The sequence below is a fragment of the Lactuca saligna genome, chromosome 3, assembly GCF_052625555.1.
Source record: "Lactuca saligna cultivar CGN05327 chromosome 3, ASM5262555v1, whole genome shotgun sequence".
NCBI lineage: Eukaryota > Viridiplantae > Streptophyta > Magnoliopsida > Asterales > Asteraceae > Lactuca > Lactuca saligna.
Window position 1 is genome coordinate 142,349,805 of NC_136419.1, and position 14,732 is coordinate 142,364,536.

General features: G+C 34.3%; 1 protein-coding gene across 1 annotated transcript; it reads left to right on the forward strand.

The window, feature by feature from the left end:
- Nucleotides 1-6,229: 6,229 nt before the first annotated feature.
- Nucleotides 6,230-6,941, forward strand: LOC145037322 (small ribosomal subunit protein eS28x). Its single transcript, XM_078985956.1, has 2 exons — nt 6,230-6,332; nt 6,574-6,941. The coding sequence occupies exon 2, from the start codon at nt 6,584-6,586 to the stop codon at nt 6,779-6,781; it is 198 nt and encodes a 65-aa protein (XP_078842082.1). The 5' UTR covers nt 6,230-6,332; nt 6,574-6,583; the 3' UTR covers nt 6,782-6,941.
- Nucleotides 6,942-14,732: the final 7,791 nt, after the last annotated feature.

The window sequence follows — 14,732 nt, forward strand, 5'->3', positions numbered from 1 at the left end:
ACAAAAACATTTTATCTTTCTGTTTTAGTCCGTTTTCTTACTTATTTCCACTACTCGCAAGTCCTGGTTGGTGTACGCTTTGCATAGGTAACTACAAGTATCACCTTCTATAGTGTTCACCCAGGTATGTTTTATCTTTCTCTCAGACTAGTTAGACGTCCCTAGAAGCATGCTGTTGTATGTTGTCACAAGCCTCTATGACCTTGATTAAGCCTTAATGATTCGATCAATACCTATCGTTTCTTCCCAATCAGGCTATTCTCTAACACTCGGTCTAGAGCTACCTTACTCTTCTCATTTGAAACATGAATTGCTCTGCTTTGTCCCACTTCTGTAGCAGAAGGTACATTCGGTCTCTTAACCACCTCCTCAAATTCTACATTTACCTTCGATTCCCTAAAGTAACCCTTGATGCTTTCGGTCTTTACCACTGAAGCTTATGGTTACACAACATCTGTGTTTATGATCTTGGATTCGATTACCACGTTCTAAGTGAAACCCAAAATCCAATACCTAAAATGAATTGACGGTGAGTGATATTCTCAAGATGTTACTTGGAAATCTCATTTTTCTTTTGTGTGATCTTTTATGAAATCGTCTCCACCTAAGACATTTCTTCCCAAAGAGGTCCAGTTTATTTTTCTTTGAGATTTCTGTTTATCCCATGCTTGTCACACGATAATTCCCACCTACCTGTTCAACAGATCACATCGGTCTCACAGGTACCTCTGCCAACACTCAGTTTTATGTTAAGACTTGATGCTCGGTTAGAGGACAGCCACCCCACAGCCTATGATCAAAAGATGCCTTTCATTGTTTATCAACAGACAATTTATCGTATTTCTAGGGAAACCATACAAGCACTTCAAGTCTCTCTTGGCATTGAAGGAAGTGATTCTTGCCCGGAATCTTCCGCCTTCTGTCTTCTTCATAGACAACACTCACATCTCAAACACCTTTGATTTATTTCTTTATCTTTCACACTCTTATGCACGGAAATTAATTCTTTCCAACATTCTGATTGCTGTTTGGTATGTGGTTTTAAGTTTCAGTTGTAACCAAACAAGGGTACAAAGAATTTCAAACGGTACAAAAATATGATTTGGGCGCGTGCAATTGATTCGTTTCACACCCTCGTGTGCTGACGTATTCCTGGGATAAACCATAACATCTAATCGCGCTTTTTCAGGCGACGTCTTGGTTCCCTCATCATCACGATTTTCTATCTCCAGTGAACGGTATAAATAAGGGGTGATCGTGTTCTTTGGCATTTACCTCCCACGTAATCTCTCTCTCTGAAAAGTTTCCACTGTTCATCTTCTTCTTCAATTCAACAACGGCGACTTCTTCTTCTGCACACGATCAAACTGCATCTTCATCTTTGCTTTCCATCAAGCCTAATCAGAATATGATTATCGAGATGACCCCTTTCTTATATGATGCGTACATGCTCCATGTGGTGGAATGCCTAAAATATTCCCTATTGCTGTTGGCACTCACGCAGGTGGAAGCCGTTCCGATGTCCCTGCTTTCTCAAGTCTACACCACAGCAAGTTATGACAAACACAAAGATCGCATCTACTTCACCATCCATGACAAGAAAACCTCCGTTTCCAAAACCAAGTTTTGCTCTCTTCTAGGGCTTGCAGTTGATTCTTCCGTCATCTCACCGGATTTTGTCACTACTACCCAACTTTTCTCGATGAGGTACGAGATGGGTTATACGGATGTTCTTACGACAATCGCGAAGGTCAAGAAATCTTGTCTTCCTTCTCAATGGAATGGCTTGCTTACCCTTTTGATCAAGGGTTTAGCGGAGCACTGTGGTGGTTCTGATACCACGAGTAAAGGATTTCTCACCATTCTCTATGGTCTTTACAACGACATCAACCTAGATTATGGCTCCATAATCTGGTCTCAAGTCGTTCAGAGTCTAAACACCTCCACCCGGTACTTTGAGATCTCTTGCGGCCGTTTCTGGACGCTCATCACGAAGAAGGCCATGGATTCCCTTGAAATCCCTGTGATGAAGGATGCTCTTCTGGCCTCAATAGCCTCTTGCCACACTAAGAAGATCATAGTTTCTGATCCAAGTAAGTTTCTCCATTATGGATTAATCCCTGAATCCATGTACAGGTGTGTCACGCCTCACAGCAACCGTGGCAAGAGGGCCGGTAAAAAGGAGAAACAAGAGAAGAAAGAATCTGAACCGAAAAAAGAGAGAAAGCCAAGATCCTCCAAACGAAAACATGATGCCGATGAACCTTCTCAGTCCAAATCAAAGAAGGTTAAGAAGATGGCTAAAAGGGCCAAAGGATCCCCTTCTCCTGTCTCTGCTCCAAATGACCAATCCGACACAGAGGCTGCTGCTCCTCATGCTTCTCCAACAGAGACAACTATTGCTCAGTCTCCTCAACAACCATCTTCTCCTGCAGGCACTCATCTTCCCTCTCCACCAGCATCTCCCAAAATTACAACATCACCCACTCCTCCACCTTCTCCTAAAATTCCAACCCCACCCCAATCACCGAAACAGAAGGTCCCACTTTCTGTTCCTATAACCATCCCTCCCACTAGAACAGAACCAACCATTCCTTTCTCTGTTACTATACCTACATCTTCTTTCCCCACTCCAATCATCACCGAATCAGTTACTACCACCTCTTCCCAACCACCAGTAACAGTCAATGTATCTGATACAGGGGATACTACTGTGGTTGAAACCCCCGTCATCAACATCCCACCATCACCTTCTCCATCCTCCAACTCCGGTGATGAAGAGTACGACTCTCTTTATTATAGCCCATACCGGATTCCCACAGATACTGATGCCGATACCCCTATTACCAGTCAGCAGCTTCAAGAAATTCACGACAAACTCGATAGTCTGTTGGCTGATAATAAAGCCTATGGGGGTGTGGTGCTGAAAGCCTTCATCGAGTCTGCGATCAAGACGTATACTGACGCTCTGGATCGTTCTACTGATGCCATCGACAACTCAACCGCTTCATGCTCCAAAGCTACAAAGGAAGTCTCTGAGGTTGTTCGCACAACTCAGATATTTCTTGATTCTCTCAAAGCACATGCTGATACTAATGCGGCCAAGTTTCAGACGTCAGTAGACTCCTTTTCGGCTACCCTTCAGGGTGAAACGTCCAAATTTGAGGCTCTGCGTGCTGACCTCAAAACTGAATCCACCTCTTTTCTCCAATCTTTGGATTCAACTTTTTGCTTCTCTAGCAGCAGAGAGCACCTTAAAAGAAGATCTTATCAAGCATCAGGCAACCATTGACCTTCAGAAGATACAACTGGCCCAGGCACAACAAGAAATCTCTTTGCTAAAAACTCAGCGGGCAGTTCTTCAAGGTTGCGTTGGTGATGTCAAGAATATGTTGACAACTGTCCTTGACACTCATGATCCCTTTCTTACCCTTACCATCAGACAGCATCTCCAGGCTAAACTCCTTCCTGCGATTAACTTCTTGAGCGAAATGAAGGGTGTCTCGGAGAAGCTTGTTCTTCCGAGACAAGGGGGAGAGGAGGGTATTCCAAAGACAGAACCGAAGGTTAATTTAGCTTCGGGTTCCGGAAAACAGTTCCTTGTTGAGAGCGAGTCAGATACTGATGAAACTATCGCTGAAGCTCTTCAACGAAAGAAAAGGGACAAAGAGCTGGATGAAACACTGAAAATAGCTCGAGAGGCCGAGGCCAAAGAAAGAAAAATCAAGGAGGATGAGGATGCTCTACAAGCCAAGAAGACTCTGTTCCCAGAATGGGACAGAGACACACTCATCAATCAAGCGATTGAGTTTCCCTCCATATATTGGTTGGAACCGATTGCATCTTTCGAGTGTGAGAATACCAAAGACTCGCAGTTTGACATGCCAATCACACGAAAAGCTTTTACATTTCATTGCTTTGATGTCACTGCCGATGTCCCTCATCCAAACTTGAAGGTTGACAGAGAATTAATAGATTTCTATTTGAAGTATGGTCAACCACAGTACTTGACATGGAGTGCACAGAAGATAATTAAAGTCAAGGTACTGAAACCAACACAGGCTGGGAAATTTGTGAACGTTAACTTCAAAATCAACAGAGGAACGGCCAACACAGAACATTTTATTTCTCTGGCAGATCTTCCCAGTCTGAATCCACATGATTGGATTCTGCGATACAACATTCTTCTCTCCAATCATAGAGAGTATGAACCGATTCTGAAACATCTCAAAAGAATGTTGGCTTCCTACATCCATGAGCTTGCTACTATGGATCAGGAAATAGCTAAAATAATGAACAAGAAACCGACCGTCAAGCCTACTTCCAAGACAGGAGACGTACACAAAATGAAGTTAGGGCAAATTGACTCTTCAAATATGACGGTCATGTTCACAAGAGGCGACAAGCACAAGTTTCTGTTTGCTTTGGTAGACAAGCATCTGTTTTCAACAGATTGTCTGGAGCATATCATAAACATCATTCACCGATGCAAGCAGAACTCCACAGCAGACAAGAAGAACTTCACTGATATGCTTCGATGGTATATCACCTTCAGGCATCACATTCTGGCTATTATACCGAGGATTTTTGAGACGGTGAAGAAGCCTTCTGCTGTTAAAAGGGAATGAAGATTCTGTGCCAAAGACGCAAAGGGGGAGATTGTTGAAGATTATTGTGTTGCGTCTTGGGCCCTTTTGTTTTACAATCGGATTGGGCTTGTCAATCCGTGTTTATCTAGATTAGCCTTCTTTTTCTTAGATAAACGGTTAGGGTTTGATTATAAATATATGCATGCATGTATGCGTATAGTAGCGGTCGTCACACTCATTGATTATTGTAAACCCTAAAATCCTCTACAGTTGATATTCTTTATCGAGCTCTTCTGAGGATTGTTTATTAAATCATTCGACACCTTTTGATCCATTAGCTTGTTCTTAATTGTTTATCTAGTTATTTATCTACCTTTTTCATTGATCTAATCGATCTTCAAGTTTGTTTTAAACTCATCAATACCTATCTATTTTTATGAGTGTTCTTGCATTAATCATTTTTTATATAGATTTGGAAGAATTCGTGAAAAATATTGAAGATGTGAAAAGTGATAAACTGAAGAAAATATATAAATATTCACACGAAGACATGAAAAGGCTTTGAAATTTTGTAACACTTTTTGTTTTGTATATTTAATTTTGTATCGAATAAAATATTTGTATAATTATGTTTATAGATTAGTAATACAAATGAGTTTTTTTATGATTTAGTTATGAATATTATAGTATAAGAAATATGCATATATGCAGTTGAATATATATATATATATATACACCTAAAATGTTGATTTTTTTGGCTAAAAAGATTGTAGTTTTTTTTTTTAATATTCGAGTTTATAATTATTATTATTATTATTTTAATTTACTCTTTTAGAAACATTGTAGTTTAAAAAAAATCCAAGTTTTCTTAAATTCATGTTTTCTTAAAAAAATAAAAAAAATCTGCATTTAAAAAAAAAATGAAAATTACTATTTTTTTTTAAATCCGAAAATTAAATTAATTATGTTAATTTTTAGATATTTTTATAAATATTTCTAAGAACAAAAAATTTTAAACATTAAATGAAATAGGTAAGATGACGATCATGACCTTAATGAATTAATTTTGATATAACGCTCCACATTTACTTTTCAGGTTCTCCGGAAACTATGAGTTTTCAACGGATCTTATATATAACTTAAATATTGATTATAGTTTAATATTTCAGTGATATTTTTTTTTGATAAGTACATATTAACGTATGATATTGGATGAAAGTTTCTAATAATTAAAAATACTAATTTAATAAATTTATAAACGATTAAAAATATATTAAAAATAAATAATAAATTATTATTCGTTTTTTTGGACTATATAATTATTATTTTATAAATCAAAACCAATCTAAATTAATAATATTGTTTACCATAAAATTAATCAAAGAAATTCATATATCCAACCAAATTATCTAAATTTAAATTATCCGATTAAATAATTCAGTTTTTAACTAACCAGTATCTTGATACAATAAGCCCAAAATGAGTTTATTTATGACCCATAACAAACGGATCTGCTTTTTATGTAGACTGTAGTTATGCATTACTGCATATTTTAGTGGGCCGAAATTAAACTAATGCTTTTACACTTTTACTTTACCTATTTCTAGATTTTAATCATTTCAGCCCAATTAAATGGAGGCTTTGTATTTTCATTCCCCCATATATAAATTAAATCTTTAGGGTTCTTCGATCACAACTCATTCAAACTTTTGCAGCCGCTCTATCGACTCTAACGCACGGCAGGTAATTTTGTTCTCAATTATCATTTCAAAAAATTCCTCCGTAGACTTAGATTTGTGCCAGTATTGGTCGATTTCAGTTGCATCTTTGATATTCGTAATTGATGTAATCATTCTCTTGTTTGCGCTTCAAATTTGAGACTTTTTCTACACCGATTGTAGTAGTTGAAGATGTACATTTAGTTTTTGTCGATACAATTCTATTTATGTTATATTTAGTTTGATTTCTTTTTTGCTAATTTCAGCTTCTGAAAGATGGAGTCACAGATCAAACACGCAGTTGTAGTGAAAGTTATGGGAAGAACTGGATCAAGAGGTCAAGTGACACAAGTGAGGGTGAAGTTTCTTGATGATCAGAATCGTTTTATCATGAGAAACGTCAAGGGACCCGTCAGAGAAGGTGATGTTCTTACCTTGCTCGAGTCCGAGAGGGAGGCAAGAAGGTTGCGTTGATTTTTTTTTTTTTTGACCTAATTTTCATATTCGTAAACCCTCTTCGTTTTGATTTCGATGTTATGTGAGACTCGGTTTTGAAAGTTGTTTGAGTGAAATGATTTGGTAATGTTAAGTGTTATTGTATTTGAATTTAGTAGTAAACTTTTGAGTTTTGATATACCTTGTTAGGGTTGCAGATTTTGAATGGAGAATTAATCAATTACGTATTTGAATGATTTGTTGATTGCATTTTATAAGTAAGGATAAAAGCCTATGTAGATTTTAAGTGATTTGTTGAAGAACTAAGTAGTAGTTGCATTAAGGTGTTATTGAAATGCAAAGTTAGTTGAATTAGATCACTAAGCATAATCATAGTGAACATAGTGCTCCAAAAACAAATGAAGTGAACAACTGCAATTCTATGTATATGATTACTGATTTGGTTATTTTGATGTTTAAGGCTCTTATATCGTTTTGGTTTTATAAATGAAAATGAAAATTTTGTTTTTGTATGACAATGACCTTTGATTGAAATTGCTGATTTCTAGTTTCACTTCAAAATAAATAATATAGTATAATGTTTACCATTATAGCGTCTTACCCTAAACACACCTAATAACAAGTCTTATCAAAGTTACACATTTGATAAATTCTTCACATTCCAGATTGGGGGCTTTTATTATTGATCATGCCTCACTTTACCACAAGTATAGCTAACTACTACAACTAATTGCGACAAATCATATACAAAATACAAATTTTAATGTAAAAAGACTCTATTTTGGACGTGCTATTTTGGTTTTTGACTGGGTTTCCTGTTTTCATCTCAAACATTAGTTTATTGGTTTTGGCATTTCTCCAAAATCTTTAGAAATTTATTTGATTATCCTTAATTTTAGAGTAAGTGATTGAAATCGTTCCTATGGTTTAGTCAAAAAATTGTACGTTTGGTCTCTAATTTTTTTTTCTTTGCACTCGAATCGTTTCTGTGGTTTGATTTTATTGCGGTTTTTATCCCTATGGTTGGTCAAAATTGCACGTGTGATCCCTAACTTTATGTATCTAAGGGATGAAAAATACAATAAAATCAAACCACAGGGACGATCCAAGTGCGAAAAAAGATAAGGATCAAATGTGTAATTTTGATCAAACCATAAGAACTGTTTCAGTAATTTACTCTTAATTTTATTTATTGTTCTACTTTAATACCTTCAATGTAGATATTGTTTTATTTCAATATGTTTAATAGGGAAAATATAAAAAAAGTAAACAACATAAGTCATCTGGTTTTTGCCTAGCTTATAGGCTTTTGTCTATGTCCATATCAAGATTTTTTCACTCGGATAATATGTGGGTTTGTTTTGTTTTGATTTCGGTTCCACATCAAGTTGAAATGAGTATTTTGCTATTAATGATATATATTTTTTTATTTTATATTTTCTTATACTTGTGATATTATGAGATATTGGTGGGACCCATCCCCACACTGTACACCGGTACGGTACACTCTTCCATATTCTCTTTTGGTTTTCTTTCCCATTCTACATGCTCACCCTTTGTTGACGATGTCCACCTTTCCCCATTACAAGATGTCTAAGATGGCTGGAATTACAAAGAATATAACTCTATTGTCTCGTAGATAATAGATTCCTTAAAAAACACTTAATGTCAAAACAAAAAGTTACAATTGTTGTCCACTTTGATAGCGATCAACAATAAGTTTATCACTAACTTTTGAAAACATAAGTTACTAAACAATCATTTGATAATTGATTACTCATGTTATTAAGTAACTTGTTCTTCATAAAAGACATTGTCGAAAAGGCTCTTTCTACGCTAGATGTCGCTACAGGGAGGATCAACACTAACTTAACAAGTAAATAGACATGATCAAACACTTTGCCTTTATTTGATCACATCGTCTCTATAGAGAAGTCTTTAAGATCCTTCAATCCTTGGTCAATATCACAAACAACATGGCATTAACTATGTCTTGATCTTTTCTTTGTAAAGCATTATTCAAATCATTTGCCACACTAAAAATAGTCTTTATCAATTGTATCATGAATATAAAATCAAAAGACTCGAGTTGGTTACCAACATTTGCTTTTAGTCGACCATATGAACATGAAGACACCTCTCCTATCTTATCAAGAACCTCGCATATCACAGGATATAAGGAAATAACATTCATAATCAATATATAGTAGGATCCCCAACGAGTAACCCCTTGACCTTCCCAAACTAAGATCTTGATTCAATCCTTTGCCACTTTCAAGTTTACCGTCACTAAATGCTTGTGAAAACTTTTGAGCTTGAGCTTCTCACGACATTTCTTTTCTCTTACAAGAAACTCCAATGATATTTAGTAAGTTTGTAAGTGTCTCAAAAACCAACCGTAGTTTATGTTCTTTTTCGAAACCACAACAAGTGTTAGTTGAACTTGATGGGCAAAACAGTGAACATAATAAGCAGATGTAGTTTTTTTTATTTTTTTATTTTTTTTATTTTTTATTATTATTATTATTTTTTTATTTTTAAGATTAGAGTTTTAAGGCCATTAACATCACACTTATATTGTTAGCTCAATCATATCCCTAACCTCGAATTTTAGATGGACTTAACGAATACTCTGCAAGCAAAGAGTAAATTGTTTTTTTAAGAGATAAAGTTGTGGTATCAACGATTATGAATACTATTAATAGATCTAGCATATTTATCAAACCTATTTGGTATATTCCAACTCTCAAATTCGTTCATAACAAAAACATCTCTACCTTTTCCATTGAATTTATCATTGTCCCTGAATAAGTGACATATAAAATAAAATGTTGCATCTTTTACAATACTATATTCAAGTCATTTACCAAGTGGGAATAGAACGATACATATAGCCTCCAAAATCTGTTTAAGTAAGCTGATGACTACATGTTTGGCAATGACCTCTACGTTTGGCAATGACCCCTTTGAATATATTTTCTCCTTGCTGCATCTTGGATGTTGGGATGATAATCAATGATATTCTTTCTCAAGTCGGGATCATATGAAAGTGTAGTTAGATTAAATTAATTTTCTATCTCTTTAGATGGAAATTTGGTGTTACCATGTGTGATATTATTGGCCGTTAAGGAAAAATCATCTTGAGTTTTGGTTTCTTTTGGGCATTGACAAAACGATCTAATGTCCTATGTTTCTTCTTGCATTTTGATATATCATTTTCATCCTAATTCATTGTTATCATTAAAATAAATTTAACCTAGCTTACACAGTTAATAATCTAGAGAAAGAAAAACATAATTAAAAGCTATTATAGTTACTAGTCTAGAAAAAAAAAAACATAACGAGAAATTTATACTGACCAACATTAAATTAGTAATATAAATCATGCTTAATTGCATCATTCTAATGTTATGTGTATATATATATATATATATATATATATATATATATATATATATATATATATATATATATATATATATATATATATATATATATATAGAGAGAGAGAGAGAGAGAGAGAGAGGTGGGCTCAATTGAGAAAATAAAAAAAGTTGAGAATGGGGGAATCATTCTCAGCCACTCATTTAATCAAAGCATAAAAAGACACGGTGACAAACTTATAAATATGATAATAACCTTCAATCTCAAAGACGTAACTTTATAGAAATTTCGATCGCTCATCATCCAAATTTCTCCTCCAACCTTCAACAATCATCCACATTTCTTCAGTTAAACCATTATCAACATCATCCGGTGTTAATTAGTCATCGATCTTCGTCAATAACATGTTTATCAACACGATTCAAAAGTTAACAACAAAAATTCGTTTTTGGTTCTTTTAATCCAACCTTTAATTCTGCTTGAATACGATCAGATCTTCAACATCTACGATTAATTTACGATCAGATCTTCAACATCTACGATTAATTATACTCCTAGCGTTATTAGATCAACATCATCGATAATCAACAAAAAATCTACTTCATATCATTCATTCAACATCGATTATTAAATAAAACTTCAAAATTGAGGTTAGAAAGAGATCAGATCGTTTTTTTTTTTTTGAAAAATTTCATATAATTCTCTATCTATCTACTATTTTGTAAGATTTAAATAGTCAAACTATCATGTTTTTTAACATTTTTTAAAAAGTTAAATTGTATGCACTCCAACTGTTTGATGAAATGCATAAACTAAATTATCACGTTATATTCATATATGAATATGTTTTCTCACCTGAATTAGTATATGATTACTAAAATAAAAAAACGAATATGCAAGTCTGTATGTTATTCATATGTGAATAACATATAAAAATTATATATATTTGTGAAAACACATTGTAATATTCATATGTTAATATACTGTGTAATATTCATAAGTGAATATATCATCTAATATTCACAAGTGAATATACTATGTAATATTCACATGTGGTATACCATGTAATACTATGTAATATTCAGATATGAAAATATTATCTAATATTCATAAGTGAATATACCATCTTATATTCACAAGTGAATATACTATATAATATTCACAAGTGATTGAATTGTCTAATATTTAAATATGAATATACTATGTTTAGTATATATTATATTCATATATGAATGATACTTAAATTGTAAAACTAAATTAATCATAGTTTTTATTCATAAGTGAATAACGAATATACTGTAGTAAAAACCTGATTCATTTTTATTCACTTATCAATCACGATAGCTGAAAATATAAAAAAAAATAATTTTTTATTTTATCTTAAAACTATATAAATATGGATGTCTATTTATAGAGAATAAAAAATCATGAATTTTTGTATATTTAAAATCATTTTTCGATAAAAATAACTTCTTAAAAATTAAAAAAACGTAAAAACTATGTTTTTGTATTTAATAAGGTAATGCTTAGTATAGTTTAAGGAAACATGTTTTGTTGGAAAACACATGTCTATTCCTTTCCCATTTCTGTTGGTACGACAAAGACTTTTGCGGCAAAAATAAATGAGTGGTTGAAAATGATTCCCCCATTCTCAACCTTTTTTTTCTCAATTGAACCATTTCTCTCTCTCTCTCTCTCTATATATATATATATATATATATATATATATATATATATATATATATATATATATATATATATATATATTAGGCTTTTGATTGTATATTGTTTTGTACACCTTTGTATTTAGGCTTTATGCTAAATAGCTCATTGTATGTATTGAGCCTAAACTCATGTATTATACCTATTTAATTAATGAAAAGGTGTGACACTACTCTTCATGAAAAATTAGTGATTGTAACATGGTATTAGGCTTCCAACTTTAACCCTTGCCGATCCAAGTAGCTTAATTCACAATCACAATCATCCCTATCGATCTAAGCTCCTCTAATCTCATCAATAATCTTCTTCTATCTCTCTCCCTTTGTCGATCACTCAAACATGACAAGAACACCAGCCGATGGTTCCTCCAAATCAACACCTAATGATAAGATCTATAGCATCACCAAAATAAAATCGTACGTACCCCTCATTCTTGACTTGGATTGGTTAAATTATGATGCATAGAAGGAGATCTTTAAAACTCATTGTATTAGGTATAAGGTCTTATATCATCTTGAAAACGTACCTAACCCTATTTCGGATCCAGATGAGCGGGACACTGTTCATAATATTGTCAAATAATGGCTTTATGGTACTCTTTCTCAACCCATTCTCAAGACTGACACAACTTCTGCTGATGTGCAAACCACTATTGAAGCCTTATTTAATGAAAACAAAGAGACCAAAGCTACTGAGCTTGATGTTAAATTGAGGAAACATGGTTATTAGAGACTCTTCAATCAAGGAATACTATAACAAAATCAAGTCAATTTTTAATCTTCCCGCCAACATTGGAGTACCTGTACCAGAACGAAGTCTTGTCATATACATTATAAACATATTGTCTAAAAAATATGCTCACATCGTCGCCACTAGGGATGTCAAAAACCCCAGTGGGACCCCGATACCGTACAAGACTAAATTTTCAAAAAAAAAAATCGGGAGCAGGAATGGGGGCGCGGGCAGAATTAAACCCCATTTATTTTTGGGACCGGGGTTGGGAGTCGGGAGTCGGTATTTCTGTCCCGTACTCCTGCAGGGGCCCCGGTTGTACATTTATGTAAAAAATATATATTTAATATACAATATATATGAAAAACAAATTTTCTAATTTTAGGTTTAGGTTAGGTTTTACTTTCTTCCAATTAATGGATATTGAAGATATAATGAATTGATCATATATTTTTTGGACATGTAAGTATTTTATATTTGTAATGTTGGATTTGTCGTATTTTATACTTGCAAAATTGTTGGAATTGTCATTTTGCAATGTTGGATTCGTAGTTTTTTAGTTTCCAAAAGATTAGGTTTTAAGCTTTTAAAGTTATTAAAAATAGTATTTTTAGCCAAAAACAAAGCAGTTTTTTTAGAATTTATTTTTGAATTTTAAGCCTATAAACCGGGGAACGGGGGCGGGACCGGGGGCTATGTAAACGAGGGATCCGGGGGCGGGGGCAACAACTGATTTTGGGAGTGGGGGCAGCGGCAACTATTTTCGCTCCCGTTTGGTCCCGTTGACATCGCTAGTCGCCACCATACGTCATATGAAACCCTTTCACAATAGAAGAACGATCCACGCTTAAGGAACAAAACCATCTTGTTCAATAATCCCACCTCCACAATTCATCTTCACCTATCATGCTTACTAGGGAACATCAAAATACGACACAACAATCTCGTGGAATCTCACCTAGTTCCAACTTCGACATACGTGGGGGTGGTCGGACCAATCATAGTGGTGGGAGAGGTAGTCGATCTGGTGGAAGGGGAAATCTACAAGGTAGAGGCGGTAACTGTAACATCCCAACTCACAGGTATAAAAATTTAAAGTTATAGTCATATTCTTAGACCTACTCGACGATTCGGATGCCTAAAATTGTCGTGTAGAAGCGTTTCAGGCCGCGTGACTTTATGAGGTCTACTCGACGAGTTGGAGGACCCTAACTCGATGAGTAGGAGCTGGAAAATGAAACCCTAATTTCGAGGGTTTTGCACCCTATTTAAAGGGTCATTATCCTCCTCCGGCCTCCCTTACCGTCCATCTTGAGCTTAGAAAACCCTAATCATGAATATTCTCCATTTTTGTGTGTTAAGAAACTTGGAAGTTGGATTTTGTGAAGAAGGTTTGAAGTCTAAGGAGCTTGGAGCAAAGAAAAGATTGTGGATCTGATTCTATTTCACCTTGGCATCATTTTGAAGGTAACAAGTCATTACAGACTACACACACACTTGTACAGGGTTACAAGTACATATACACATAAGTAAAATAATTACTTATATCCTTTATTTTTATATTTTGGTTATAAAAATACACTCTTCTCTTTATATAACCTGATAATCAGTTATATTCTTATAAAACGTACTTTTGGTTATCAAAGTACACATAGTCAAAACCCATGTGTTACATTCTGTTTGAAATTAGATAGACTAAGTAAATAAATAATTAACTATAAACCCCAAGATGTATATTATATTTTATTGTAACCCTAAATGTAACATCGCAAAAATACAATCCAAAAATTTCTTTTTTAAATCATAAATAAAACTATAGTTATTAAAATCATTCATCCAAAATCACAAGTTATCATATCAAATCAGAGTATCATATCAAAACACATATCAACATATGAGAGTAAAACATACCAGACATAACAAATGGTGTGTGCACTGCAATCATCCCGAGCTCTTCCCCTTGCTACGGGAAGTACCTGAAACCAAACTAAAAACTGTAAGCACGAAGCTTGGTGAGTCTCCCCAAACTACCACATACCATACACATAATCACATAAGCACATAATAACATAACATTGGGCCTTGACAACTACATCGAGCCCTGCCCGACATCGGACCGAAATCCGGCATC

Excerpts from the sequence above, each read along its gene's own strand:
- LOC145037322 (XM_078985956.1), top strand. The coding sequence starts at position 6,584 with ATGGAGTCACAGATCAAACACGCAGTTGTAGTGAAAGTTATGGGAAGA.